Raw genomic sequence first — 14,605 nt, 5'->3', positions numbered from 1 at the left:
AGAAAATACATTCATACACAAGCAGGCTGTATACACCCTTCCTTTTGAATCTCAAGAGATCATTTGTGTGTTTCTTTCCCCCTGCAGCTATCTTCCACTGAAGTGACAGGCTGTTTCTTACTGCAGAGTGCAGACAACTCTGCCTGTATGTAATTCATCAGTATGTGAAAGCCCAGCCAGCTCAGAGGAGGATTTATCCAGCTTGTAAAAGATAAGAGAGAAGAGAGAAGCTGCCGAATCTAAATAATACACAGGCAGTGTGCAGAGAGGGGCCTGGAGGGGGGAGATGCATCACAGAACCACAACACTGAAGAACTTGGCAGCCTTCCAGACACAGGCTGACAAGTCTGACAAGAGAGAGATAAGTTGATTTATTACAGAGATGGTGATAGTAGAACGTGCTGCAGTGAGCCAGAACACATTAGAATAGCTTTTGGAACTTGTAGGATGATAAAAAACAGGATGCAATTTTTGTTACGGAGTCTCTTTAAGGTAATCAAAGATCAGCTTACATTGTACATACTGGACATGTCTGTATTTTAAAATGGAACTGAAACTACAGTATTTCAAGTATACTGCATTGTGATTCCATTTATGACATTTTTAAGCACACTCAAGTACAATAACATTTTGAAGTGATTATATTTATTCATACTAAATAGAAGCTGTGCAATAACATAAGCTCTATACCCAATCCTACATTTCCCATATAAAAACTGTAAGCCTTCCACTACAGATAACATATACTGTACATCAGGGGTCTCAAACTCGCGGGCCATTTGCGGCCCTCGATACAATATTTTGTGGCCCTCGCCGGCAAAAGCTTCCTTATAGATCGCTTCAGTGCTCCCAAGTAATCCGCCGCGTCCCCGCCGCTAAACGAGGGCTGCAGAGCCCCCAAATCGCCCGGGGGGGCAATCTGCCGGCATTTCCTGGAAGGGGCAGAGCTTTCAGCTTCAGCTCTGCCCCTCCTGGCGTCAATCGCCACACGGATCGCCGCCTCTCCCCGCCCCTCTCTGTGATACGCCGCGATTGTGAAATTCCTTATGCGGCCCAGCCTTATCCTGACTTTGCCTCCTGCTGCCCCCCAGGTAAATTGAGTTCGAGACCCCTGCTGTACATAGTGTGAGACAAAAGCAATAGAATTCTTTGCTATATAAAGGACAGACTTTGTGTCTTTGAATTAAGACATCAGTGAGTTTCCTTGCAAAAGGAACAGCCTGTTACAAGAATCCTTTTTCAGATTTTATTTAAATAAATGGATCAGCGGGTTATAGCTGTGTAAAAAGGATGATAGGAGCTGATGAACCACCTGCCCAGAGTGCATATTCACAACATTCTTCTTATTGCTAACAGTCAGTGTCCATCATAAGTCTCGAACTGTCAGCAGCAAGTGAAACTTTTGCTAAATATGGATTATGTAAATGTTATTTCTCATATAGGTTTTTTTTTTAAGACTAATAATGAAGTTTTCATGTTTATCAGTTTCAGTGTTTGGTGGAAGGATGTGTAGAGAAATTTAAAACCTGTGGAGAGAGAAAAAATCATTTGATCAAGACTCACCTGTATCCTTCTGACTTTAGATTTGACAAGCCCAGGAAATCTAAGACGTGAGTTTACCTTGATTGCCCTTATTTACCGTATATGTTTTAATTGTATAGCTTCATGTCTATATTGGACTTTAACCACTTCCACACCATGAAATTTTGTGCTGATCTGTGCTGCGTGGGCTCTCCAGCCCGCAGCACAGATCAGCTAGCAGCCAGGGCGATCAGACTTCCCCCCCTTTTTTCCCCACTAGGGGGATGCCCTGCTGGGGGGGTCTGATCGCCGCCGGCTGCTTGCGCTTGCGGGGGGGGGCTCTTCAAAGCCCCCCTCCGCAGCGCTTCCTGGCCTCCTTCCCCTTCCCTCCCTCTCCCTCCCCCTGTGAGCGGCGCTTCCGTCCTGCACCTGATGGGATAGGCTTTAGCCTATCAGATGCCGGTGATCCCCGGCCAATCAGAGGCCGGGGATCGCCGATCTCCTCTACGGCGCTGCTGCGCAGCAGCGCCGTATACATGTAAACACCGGGGAAGATCTTCCCCGTGTGTTTACATTTACCCTGCGAGCCGCCGATCGGCTCGCAGGGTGTTCACGGAGACACCCTCCGTGAACTGACATGGAACGGCCGCTCATACGAGCGGCCGTCCATGGTATACACTTCAGGATTCAGGGGCGTGTATATACGCTCCGAGAATCCGGAAGTGGTTAAACTTGGTTAAAATCATATTAAAATAAGGAATGTTTTACTATGAAGTAAACAGAATGCAGCTGAAAGGAAAAAAAAGTATTAACAAGCATCTAATGTAGATTGGCCATGAAGAATATTTATTTTTATTGCAGCAGTAAGATACGAGAAGGTATTGCAGGTTTGTCCATGGACGTTACAACTGAAAACAGCATTGTGGTGGAATCCATGGAGATCAGTGAACTACCTTCTGGTGACTGTGGTGCTCTACGACAAAGTACAACTTCAACCACCTATGCAAAGTCCAGGTAAACTACGGTCATGTCATTAAAGTTAAAAAAAAAACTTTTATAACTTTACCACTGACTGGAAAGAGCTGCACTCAAAGGCAGTACTAATCAATACAGCACCAGCACAAGAACAGGCATTTGACACCAAATCCACAACAGGCGTCTCAATCATACTAGACAGAAAGCTTGCCCTAAGGGGAGGTTTGTAAATGGTGTGGGTTATTTCCCAAATTCTTAGCTGTAAAATGACCCTGATCCTGCAGACCTGGGCTGTATCATCTTCCCCCCCAACCTCCCCCATACCCCCAAAGCAAACTGACTGCTTTTCTTCATAGCAGTCTCCAGGGCTATGTATACTGGAGCTGTAGGCCTCCTCTTCTCTCTGTTCTGTGGCTTGCTAAAAACTGATGGAAATCGTGGTTGATGGGAGTCCAGGTTGATGGTGTTGGCATTCCTGAAGTCCTTTCACAGCTCCCCTTCTGTTACCATTGAGTTCTGGTGCTTTGCCAGGGATATGTTGGATTTCTGGTTGAAAAAGCTTGGAGAAGAGTGCAATACACTCTTCTTTTCCTGGGAATGACTAGTTTTGCATGCCTGAGGTGCATTTGAAAATGTGAGAAGGCACATTTTTTCTCCTGATGGGGAGATGGCTGGGCTGTGCAGGCAACTTGTTTGATGCCTGTGAAGAGATTTCTCTTAAATCTTGCATGGGTACACATTGAAATGCTGTGAATTAATCTGTGATACTGCGAGGCATGTTTTGAGAAGTCTCTTGAGAAGAAAAAAATGCCCTAAACTTCATGAGCTAGGGTATTTGACACCCGGTGCGGACTATTCCCAGCACGCCCGAGCACCCCCCACACCGATTTTCAATTTCAGCATGGAATATCTTGGGAATAGGCCGAGCACGCCACATTCTCCACCTTGCCACTGTGTTTATGTATGTATGTATGTGTGTGTGTGTGTGTGTGTGTGTAATGTAAAAATGTGCTGTAATTTGTGTTTATACATTACCTGTCCTGTGTCGACGTGGCCGTCCATCTTCTGCTTCTCTTCAATTATCCGCATACTTTGCTCCCGGTGTCGTGTTTGTGTGACGTCGTGCCGGTATGCTACGCACTAGCAGCATGTACGCGGGTAATTAAAGAGAGACGGAAGACGGACGGCCACCGCGACACAGGACAGGTAATGTATAAACGCACATTACAGCATATTTACACATTATATATACACACACACATTACGGGAAAAAGCGCTGGGGGTTTCGTCACCTGTCCTGATATCGCTCACCGTTACCGTCGCACACCCTATCAAGCAAGTTCACCCTACATCTTGCAGCATGTCTGACTGACGAATGCAGCTAATTTCAGCCCAAAATTGGTTGCATTGTCGGTCGGGCATGCTCTTGGTGGCAGCGATTTTCATTGGCTTTCGATTGTAATTGGATAGTCTATCAGCCGCCAAGTTGCCTGATGTATGGCCCCCTTGAGAGTAAATGTATTGCACTGACAAATACATGAAATAAAAGATCATTCATGTTTTATGAGCTAATATACAATGGAATCAATTGCTGTTGATATGAAAATAATCTGTCCCATTGAGAAAGAGAAGGTGTCTGTGCTAAGCAAAGTGTAAATGAAAAGAGGGGGAGAAGGCAGACAGCGGCCAGAAAGTGCAGAGAGTGGAATAATAAAGATAAGATCACAAACAAAGGACAGGACCTTTCATTTGAACCAGGCTGCAGAGTACACAGAAATCTGTGTGGAGTGTGGAAGATCCGCCTGTCACAAACACGGCCACGCTGCTCTCTCCTGCAGCTGCTGCTGGTCTTTACTCTGGACGGGGATGGTGTGGGCGGGCTCTTAGCTGGCTGCCTCAGTTTCATTGGTTGGAGAGAGGCACCAGCGTGGTAAAGGGCTTTACTGATTGGAGGGCGGAAAGAGAAGGGAAATGTTACTTCTGCTGTGGCCCAGATCCTCTGCCTGAGTGCCTGTAACTAACTAGAGCGATGCGCTCTTGTTATTGCAGGCGGCATTGAGCTTTAGTGTAAGGAGGCATAATAGACAGGTTGGCATTGGCAAGCCTGTCACCCCTGTCAGTGTCAAGTGGGGTGCGGACCGCATCCCCCGCACCCCCCTAGTGACGCTAGTGTTCATGAGCATTAAAGATTGTGATTAATAACATGATATAGGTGTGCTTCAAGATAAATGAGTCTTAAGGAGAACCCGAGGTGGGGTTCTGGGAATGAAATCCCCATACAGAGGCTGGGTCTGTCTATAGAGCCCAGCCTCTGTTGCTATATAGATCACTCCTAAGCCCTAAGCCCCATCCCCCCCCCCCCCCCCCCGCGCTCTGCAATACCCCATAACTCATAGCCGCGCTGTGCGGCTGTGTTTACCTCTCCTCTGTCAGTCTCGGTGGCTCCCTCGCCTCCTGCATCGCTCCGGTCCCGCCCGCGTCCCCTCCCTCTAATCAGCAGTGAGGGAAGGGACATGGACGGGGACCGGAGCGATGCGGGGAGCGGCGAGACTGACAGAGGAGAGGTAAACACAGCGCGCTCTGGCAAGCTGCATGTCAGCAGCGCGACTGTGTTTTATCGGGGGATTACAGAGCGCAGGGGGGGCTTAGGGGCGATCTATATAGCAACAGAGGCTGGGCTCTATAGACAGACCCAGCCTCTGTATGGGGATTTTATTCTCAGAACCCCGCCTCGGGTTCTCTTTAAGAGTCATACACACACCTGACTCAAGTTGGCTGAGGCAGCCAACAATTGCCTCAGCTGACAATCAGGCGTATGTACAGCAGCCGGTGACCCCCAACCCGTGAGCGATCTGATGCGCGGATCTACTCAACCCCACTCAACCCTTGGCTGGTCCGCCAAGTCATGCATGCGCTGCTTGTTGTCTTTGACACCCGCATAGCAACACAGCTGACACACCAGCGTGCAGCCCGGCCCAGCGATCTCACCCAAGGAGACCAGGTCCTGATCCCCCAACGGGCAACATCCGTCACAGGTGTGTACACACCTTTAGCGTGACATAGATGGTCCTGAGTTTAATGCCTCAATGTTTTGTGTTTACAGTACAGGGCTATTGACTTTTACTGATATAAAACAGTAATTTAGGGACAAAGTTTTTACAAGAACTGAAAATGCTGTTTATGTAAATCATGATGATTATAAGTAATAAAAAAATTTGAAAACATTTGCAATACCTTGGTTCTCAAAAATTCAGGATGCATTAAATTAGTGGTGGATGCATTACTTGTATATCAGACAATCCTGAGGAGGAGCAATTACCGTACTATATCATAGCGAGCAATAGATGCAGAGGACCACAGGTCTAATATTATGCAGTAAGGGTCTGTTGTTCTAAAAAACGATGCATATTTTATATCCTGCCTGCAGCAATGTTTGGTAATGTAACTGCGTATTGGATTTCAAAAAGCAAAAAAAAGTCACCATTTTCCTCTTAGCTAAGGCCTCATTCACACCATACGCGCTGCCGTGCGCATTTTGGCAGCGTGTATGATGTGCGACATGCGAGAACGGCAGAAGTGCATAGTTCCCATCATATGCACAACGCAGCAGTGTGATGCGCCATCACACGGCTGCATGCATTTTTCGGGAAGCGCAGCGCTTACCCATTCACTCTGGTGAATGGGATCATCAGCGCAGTGCATAGCGGCGCAGATGGTGTGTGTGATCTTACGTGTTGCGTTCCGATTGCACAGCCATCTGCTCTAAATTATGTGAACAAACCCGAAATCGGTTTTAAACTCTAACAATATATATATATATATTAGTAAAATATATGCGGGTGTGTCGTCTCTGGTTCACTTTAAGGCTTACAAAGAACAAATTAAAATATCACTGTTATTATTTGCCTGATTTGCTTATGTGTGTGTTTTTAAAGGGTTCCATCTACTATCTGCTTTGGCCATGGGTCTGTGAGAGGATTTAAGCATACAAAGAAAAAGAAGTGAAAATCACAAATTAAAGTAAATTTGGAGTCTGCAGCATTATAAATGTAGACCTGTGTCTTGGAAGAACGTGTTGCCTCTCTCCTTAACGAGCAAGTTTGTGTTGATCATCTGATGGTTATTTAAGAATGGTGATCTTGTGTAGTTTTCTCATCGTCAGGTACTGGGGGTTGTTTTTAGGTAATGAACTGTCAGGAGGCGTTACAGAATATCGGCTTTTTTTTTTTTTTTTTCTTTATAGGTGTAAGAGTGTGGTCAATTTCTATGTTTTTCTAAGATTGTTTTCCACGCTTTGTATTTATTAGATTTAAATAAAAATACGATTTTAAATTCTTGTTTTCTCATGTTGAAAATCTTGTTTGTTTTTTTTTGTTTTTTTAATTAGTTTTATTAATAATATAAAGGATAATTTAAAAACATTAGAATTATTATGCAGGGATAATAACATTTAGAGAAACCGAGAGCCCAATATAGTGTAGTATGTTATGCAAAAATAAAGTAAGGATAATCAGTGAGAAGAGTATACTCACAAGCGTGGGTTACCACAAAGGCAACCACTGTATAGGCAGGTGAGGAGATTAGACCTGTCCTCACTCAGGGATAAGAAGTGGCTCTCTGTAGATCAGAAAAAGGGGTAGATCACCCCTCCACCAGGGGTGGACACGGTATAGCAGTAGGAGAACAGAGGCCGCCAACAGGATAAAAATGGATAAAACCTTTAAAATTTGCTGGGAGGAAGTGGTGGACATACCTCCATAAAGCAGACACGAAAGACTGAATAGTTGCAATCACATTTATTATATAGTACCCCAAAAAGTGCAGTGCAACGTGTTTCGCAGGCCAAGCCCGCTTCAGGCAGTAAACGGGACAAAACAGAATTTTGGCAATAGCAGGTGTAGCACCTTAGTGAGTGCTGAAATTCTGTTTTGTCCCCACGTTTATTGCCTGATGAAGCTGGTTTGGCCTGCGAAACGCGTTGCACTGCACTTTTTAGACAGTCTTTCATGTCCACCACTTTCTCCAAGCAAATTTTAAAGGTTTTATCCAGGGATAATAACAGGTTACATAGTCTAAATTGTACATGCCATAATACAGTAGAGTGAAAGTATACTTTATTATGACAGGATATGATATATCAAAAGTAGATTAGAATTAACATCTACATGTAATCATATAAGAGAAGGATTTTTACTATTATGCAACATGACATTGAAAGTCATATGGGGTATATAACTAATAGAATGCACTGATACGAAAATAATAAACAAAACGTGACATGTCACGCTGAGGCCAGTGATATATACAGAGGTAAGTATAGAGTGGGGTTACGCAACCGTAGATTGTGCGTCTAGCCAATCTTGCCAGATCGAGGAGAACTTTTGCGGAAATTTACGGTGTAAATATAAACATTTTTCAAATTGAATGACTTCAAGGACCATGGATTTCCAATGTGCTAACCATTTGAGAATTATTGTTTTCCTACCTAGGAATAAAGTTTCTCTAATAAATATCCTGTGGTGTTGTTGACTGTCTAGTTCCTCCATAATTCCAAACAGGCAAAGCTTGGGGTCAGGACCCATGGGGAAACAAGAAATTTTGGATAAGGTTTGGAGTACTTGGGACCAGAAGTTTCCCACAGCAGTGCACGACCAGATGAGGTGGATAAAGTCTGCATCTGCAGTTCCACATTTAGGACAATCTGCATCACCTCGCAGTTGTTTGAGAAACATGGATTTGGGGGTCCAACATGCTTGGTGAATGATATATAGCTGAATGAGTCGGTTGTGAGCTGCTGTGGAAGAAAAGTTTTACTTATATGAAAAAATCTTCATGCTCGTCCGAGGTGACCGTAATATTACAGAGTTCCCATTTATCAAAAGCCTTCAATGTCTGGTTATCAGTCTTAGCATTTAAATGGTGTGTGTGTGTGTGTATAGATAAGAGATAAGTCCTTGTGCACCTTGTGTTTTAGGATACCAATTAGGGGATATTGGGAAATTGGCGGACTGGAGGATCCAAATTGGGCTGTAAAGAATGTTTGTTGAAAGGCTCTAAAGTGAGCTGAGGTGGGTATTTGATATTTATGGATAGGTTCTTCCATAGGAAGTATATGTGAATCTTCTGAAATAACCTGTGCTAGACTGACAATCCCCTTAGTTTTTTTCCCAAAAATTGGATCAGGGGGAGCGTGGCCAAGATGGCGCCGTGAAAAGTCGCACTTCCAAGAGCTCCGCCGTCCAGCCTAATTAACCAGCCATCCTGGTACTCGCCGCTGGCGCTGTCTGCCCTGAGCAACCTCCCTCCTTCTGCCTGAAACACTGCTGATGCCCCTGAGCTGCTCCTGGACTTACCGGTGTCCGAATCCATCTGCGGCCTACTTACACGGAGGACTCCACTGTAGCGTAACTCGTCCCGCCCACCATCTTCCTGGCAGGGCGGTTAGACGCTAGTCTCTGTGATCGAAGCTGGACATCTGCTGTATACCGAGGCCATTCTGGAGGACTGGTGCTCCCCTCCTGTGCGGTGAGTCAAATGGCAGCAACTGCTCACCATCAGGTCAGTGTGATCGTAAGGCCCCGCAACCGCAGAGACCCTCACACAGCTTTACCCCTTATGATATAACAGACATGGCGGCCAGGAGCAAGCACAATAAGGAGAGGAAAGACAGGTCACCATCCCCTGGGAGACCCCCTCCAACACCGGGACCCTCTAAAACGAATAGATCGAAAGGGGATAAGGCACAGATTGATAAAGTGCAGGCCCAATTTACTGATCAGGGCGAGGAAGAGGCACCTCAACTCAGTATTGCTGATGTTATGGACGCCATTAAACAATTCCAATCGTCACTTACGGCTAAAGTGGGCAATATAGACGCACGTTTTGATGTAATGGATGAACTATCCAAAACAAGGGGAAGAGTCAAGAGCTAGAAGACCGGCTCTCTGCAGTGGAGGACACTTCCCGACAACACGTGGTTCTTATCCCCACTATGCAGAAAAAAATGAAAGCGCTACTAGGCCACGCTGTGGACGCGGAAGACCGCAATCGACGGTGTAATATCCGTATTCTGGGTCTCCCTGAAGGAGCTGAAAGTAAAGATGTACCAGATTATGTTGAATCTCTGCTGAAAAAACTTCTCCCACCTGAAACTTTTTCCAAATACTTCATGATTGAAGGGCACACCGCATACCGGCTAAACAAGGCCCCCCAGGCTCCCTTCCAAGGCCACTTATTTTCAAAGTTCTCAATTTCAGAGAGAAGGATGCCAACTTGGGTTTGAAAACTCGCACATTATGCTCTTTCCTGACTTCCCGGTTGAGACTCAGAAAGCCAGAAAATCCTTTATAAATGCAAAAGCTAAACTCAGAGAAAAAGAGATCCAATACTCAATGTTGTTCCCAGCCCGCCTGCGCGTTCAAGACGGAGAAACAATCCGTTTGTTTAATACCCCAGAGGCTGTGTTTGAATGGCTTGACACTCTTCCAAATAAGAATGGCTGACTTCGCTACATCACTACCCTCTCCTCAGTTTTGTGATTAAACTGACTTTGCCGATAGGCTATGCATAATCGTCTTACTATTGAACCGTTCTGCTTATCTCAGCTATTGCAGAACCATATTTAATCAATGCCACTAGATGGCACCATCACTGCATTTTCTGTGTATTGCTGGCTCTGATCTAACTCTCTTCATTTTACAGGTTTCCACTATTCAATTTAGAGATTATCCATTATTGAAGGAACCTTTATGCACCTTTTTTTTTGTGAATCCTTACTACATTCTGCAAATTTCTATGTTTACAATGTTACGTCTAAGGTGTTTATTGAGGGAAGGGTGATGACTGCCCCCCCCCCTTTTTTTTTCTCTATGCAGTATGGTTTGCTTTCCTAGGATGCTTAAAGAGAACCTGTACTGAGTAAAAATATTTAAAATAAACACATGAGGTAACTTCAAATGAACATTATATAGTTACCTTGCCATCAGTTCCTCTCAGAAGCTCACCATTTTCTTCTGACAATAATCCCTTCCAGTTCTGACAATATTTTGTCAGATCTGAAATATATCAGTTGCTGTCAGTTATAGCTGAGAGGAAAACTGATGTACCAGGTAATGTCCATGTTTCCCTATGGCTCAAGTGGGCGATGTTACAGTTTAACAGTGTGCTGACCAGAAAGCTGTTATGGGTAATGGCCATTTTCAAAATGGAAGACGGAAAATCCCCTTGATCACAGTGAACAAACAGGACGCGGGACAGGAGAAAGACATTGAGGAGTAGACTACATGGAAGGTAAGTATGGCTTGTGTATGCTTATTTTGACTTTTAATTTCAGTTCAGGTTTTCTTTAAGGGCTGATGGTGTTGTGCAACACTATCTGCAAGATGTATGGGCTGGACAGCGGATACGAGCGCCACTCTTCTTCCCCTCCCTCCTTTTGCGGGGAGAGTGAAGGAAAGAAGTTCATTTCTGGTGATTTTGCTATAAGATCTGGTTGCGTAGGTTAGATTAGTTAAGGGGATACGTTTTTTGTTCTAGGGATAAGGCAGCTTCAGGTTGGGTGAAGATGCAGGGTGGGTGTTTTCTTGGGATGGGTGGGGGATGGGAACTAGTCTCAGTCCTTAGCTACAGTCTCTATCAAGCATTAGAGCTCAAGCTATGGCTTTATGATTACTTGAATCCTGATCTTCTCCAGTGTAGTCATGTCACCTAACAGCCACCAAGTAACTTGTGTTGTTTGGAACACTTGAGGTCTTATCTCCTCTCTTTAAAAGATCATTAGTATTAAATTATCTTAAAAAATATTCACCCCATATACTTATTCTACTAGAAACGCACCTTCAAGGTAGCAGGATTCTTGCACTCAAGAAGCCATGGGTTGGGAGTTATTACAACTCTTCCTACTCTAGAGGTTTGAGTGTTTTAAATAAAAAAAACCCTTCCTTTTCAGCTTCTTGATCTCCAGATTGACGGATCAGGTGGATATGTTCTAGTCCATGGCAAATTCCATGAAACCAAGATACTATTAGTGGGTTTACAGTATATAATCCCCCTCCAGGCACCACTGAGTTGCTACATGAACGTGCAGAACTCTCCCTTACTTATTCTACTCCATATTGCTTTTTTATGGGTGATTTCAATATGGTTACCTCATCGCAACTGGACCGATTAAAATCCGTCACTCCAGGCAATGCAGCTCTCTCGGACTGGGCACAGGCATACTCCTTAACCAACGTTTGGCGTTGGAAATATCCTTTAGAACCAGGTTTCACCTGTCATTCTGCATCCTATCATACACTTTCTAGGATAGACTTAATATATGCTTCTGCCTCTGCTCAGTCCCTGGTGCATGATATTACACTGCTTCCTAGAGGTATTTCAGACCACTGCCCCCTAAAACTAGCTCTAGACCTTGGAAATACTACCTCTACTCGTATATGGAGATTGTCTCCGCACTGGTTAGCAGAAACCAGGATTAAATATATGGTGCAGGATAGAATGAGGGAATACCACTCATTAAACATGATCCAGCCCCCCCCCCTCCCCTTATCACCAGGGATGCCTATAAAGCGGTTATCCGTGCAGCTTACATTGCTAGTATTGCAGAAGAGAAGCGTCAATCTGCTATTATATAAACTAATTTAGAACGAGATGCAAAACAGGCAGAACAAGATTATATATTAAATCCAAACCTGGCAAAGTATACTCCTTTCCTTATCTAGTAAGCAGATAGACAATACTAAACAGGAGCTCCAAATATGCAAAACTAGACTTTTTGAACATGGAGATAAAACTGGGAAGTTATTAGCCCGTCTAACCAGGCAAGAACAAGGTATAACTCAAATTGCACAGCTGGTTAGCGCTAAAGGGGAGACGTTAATGCCTCCAGGAGATATGAATGAGGCTTTCCGATTATACTACCAGACCCTATATACCTCAACCGTGTCGAAGGCTAATAATGAAATAGAATCATATCTACATGATATCACTCTCCCCACTCTTAGTGCGGAAGATGCTGATCTCTTAGAGGCAGATATAACCCTGACTGAAGTTAAACAAGCAATTCTATCCCTTAAAAAAGGAAAGGCTCCTGGGTTCGATGGACTACTCTCTGAACTTTACTCCACCTATAAAGGCCAGTTTGCATCTCAGCTCCTATCTGTGTACCAGGAGGTGCTGAAAACTGGTACAGTCTCCCCTCCATGTCGGCAGAGGCATATCTAGAGGGGTGCAGACATGGCTTGTGCCACGGGCGCCACAGCACCATGGGCGCCATGCCTGCCACTGTGCTGCACTAGCCTGCCTGCCTCCATCCATGCCTCCCTGTCATTCAGACCTCAGATCAGATTAATGCTGTTATCTGGGAAACATGGCTACTTAAATTATGCATGTAGGATGCAGTTCTTAGAGGGGAAGGGGGGCTCTGACTGAAGGGGGGGGGGCGCAGTTTCATTGTTTGCCATAGGCACTATACTACCCAGATACGCCCCTGCATGTCGGAAGTTTTAATTACTGTTATACACAAACCAGGTCGTGATCCCACCCTCTGCTCTTCATACCGCCCCATATCATTACTCAATGTGGACAGGAAAATTCTAGCGAAAATCCTGGCCACTAGACTAATTAGTGTTATCACATCCATTGTACACAAAGATCAGTCAGGATTTATACCAGGAAAAGGGTGTGATGTCAACTTGCGCAGACTTTTTACACATCTTTCCATAAAGCATTCAAACTCCGGTTCTAGAGTAATAGCATCCCTAGATGCTGAAAAAGCCTTCGACACGGTTGAGTGGTCATATCTCTGGGCAGTTCTTAAAAAATTCAACATAGGCAATACATCACGTATATTAACCACCTTAGCGGTATGGACGAGCTCAGCTCGTCCATTACCGCCGGTGGCTGCCGCTCAGGCCCTGCTGGGCCGATTTGCTCCCTGTAAAAAGCAGCACACGCAGCCGGCACTTTGCCAGCCGCGTGTGCTACCTGATCGCCGCTGCGTGCAGCGGCGAAAGGGTCCCCCCAGCCGCCCGAGCCCTGCGCAGCCGGAACAAACAGTTCCGGCCAGCGCTGAGGGCTGGATCTGAGGCGGCTGATGTCCATGACGTCACTCCGCTCATCGCCATGGCGACGAGCAAAACGAAACAAGGAAGGCCGCTCATTGCGGCCTTCCTTGTTACTGCGAATCGCCGGAGGTGATCAGAAATACGAGATAGGAGCGCCCTCTAGTGGGCTTTCATGCAGCCAGCTTTCAGTTGGCTGCATGAAATAGTTTTTTTTTTTTTATTAAAAAAAAACACCCTCCCGCAGCTGCCCTGGCGATCTTAATAGAACGCCAGGGTGGTTAAAGGACTTCTGAGGCCAAATTTAGAAAAAAAAAATAAAAGTTAGATACCTGCATCAGTTTGGAAGACACTGAGGACGCCGTCCGCGCCCTCCGTGCCGTTCCGCCGGGTCCCCGCCGCTCAATAGCCCCCCGAACGGCTCCCGACCGCACAGCCCGGGTCGGCTCTCCTGCCTGCACAAAGATGGCCGCCAGAGCTGGCTAAGGCTGCGCAGTCCGCATAGCCGCGAGTGCGGCTGCGCAGCTATAGGGCCAACCCCCCCGATCCACGTTTCCTGTAGCGTGGATCGGGGGTAGGCCCTAGAGCTGCGCAGCCGCACTTGCGGCTATGCGGACTGCGCAGCGGCCATCATTGTGCAGGCAGGAGAGCCGCGCCGTGCGATCCGGAGCCGTTCGGGGGCTATTGAGCGGCGGGGACCCGGCGGAATGGCGCGGACGGTGTCCTCAATGTCTTCCAAACTGATGCAGGTATCTAACTTTTTTTAAATTTTATTTTTTTCTAAATTTGGCCTCGGAAGTCCTTTAAAGCACCATATTGCTCACCTAGAGCCAGAGTGCGTACAGGTAATTATGTCTCCTCCTTTCCCCCCCCCCCCCCCCCTGGGTCGGGGCACACGTCAAGGTTGTCCTCTCTCCCCAGCTCTTTTTGCCTTAGCTATGAAACCTCAGGCGGAAGTGCTCCGATCCAGGAAGGATATTGTGGGCTTGCAAATTAAGTGTCTCTATATGCTGATTATTTATTATTATATTTGCAGATCTGCAACCATC

General features: G+C 45.6%; 1 protein-coding gene across 1 annotated transcript in view; it reads left to right on the top strand.

Annotated features, from left to right (window-relative positions):
* Positions 1-6,828, top strand: part of ZNF511 (zinc finger protein 511) — a 39,535-nt gene extending 32,707 nt beyond the window's left edge. The window contains exons 5-7 of the mRNA XM_068255356.1: positions 1,486-1,610; positions 2,383-2,535; positions 6,432-6,828. Of these exons, the coding sequence (XP_068111457.1) occupies positions 1,486-1,610; positions 2,383-2,535; positions 6,432-6,501 (348 nt within the window). The 3' untranslated portion in view covers positions 6,502-6,828. The remainder of the gene's footprint in view (positions 1-1,485; positions 1,611-2,382; positions 2,536-6,431) is intronic.
* The last annotated feature ends 7,777 nt before the right edge of the window (positions 6,829-14,605 follow it).

The sequence above is a fragment of the Hyperolius riggenbachi genome, chromosome 10 (assembly GCF_040937935.1).
Source record: "Hyperolius riggenbachi isolate aHypRig1 chromosome 10, aHypRig1.pri, whole genome shotgun sequence".
Lineage (NCBI taxonomy): Eukaryota > Metazoa > Chordata > Amphibia > Anura > Hyperoliidae > Hyperolius > Hyperolius riggenbachi.
Note: the sequence above shows the minus strand (reverse complement) of the source record. Positions and strands in the feature narration are given on the sequence as shown.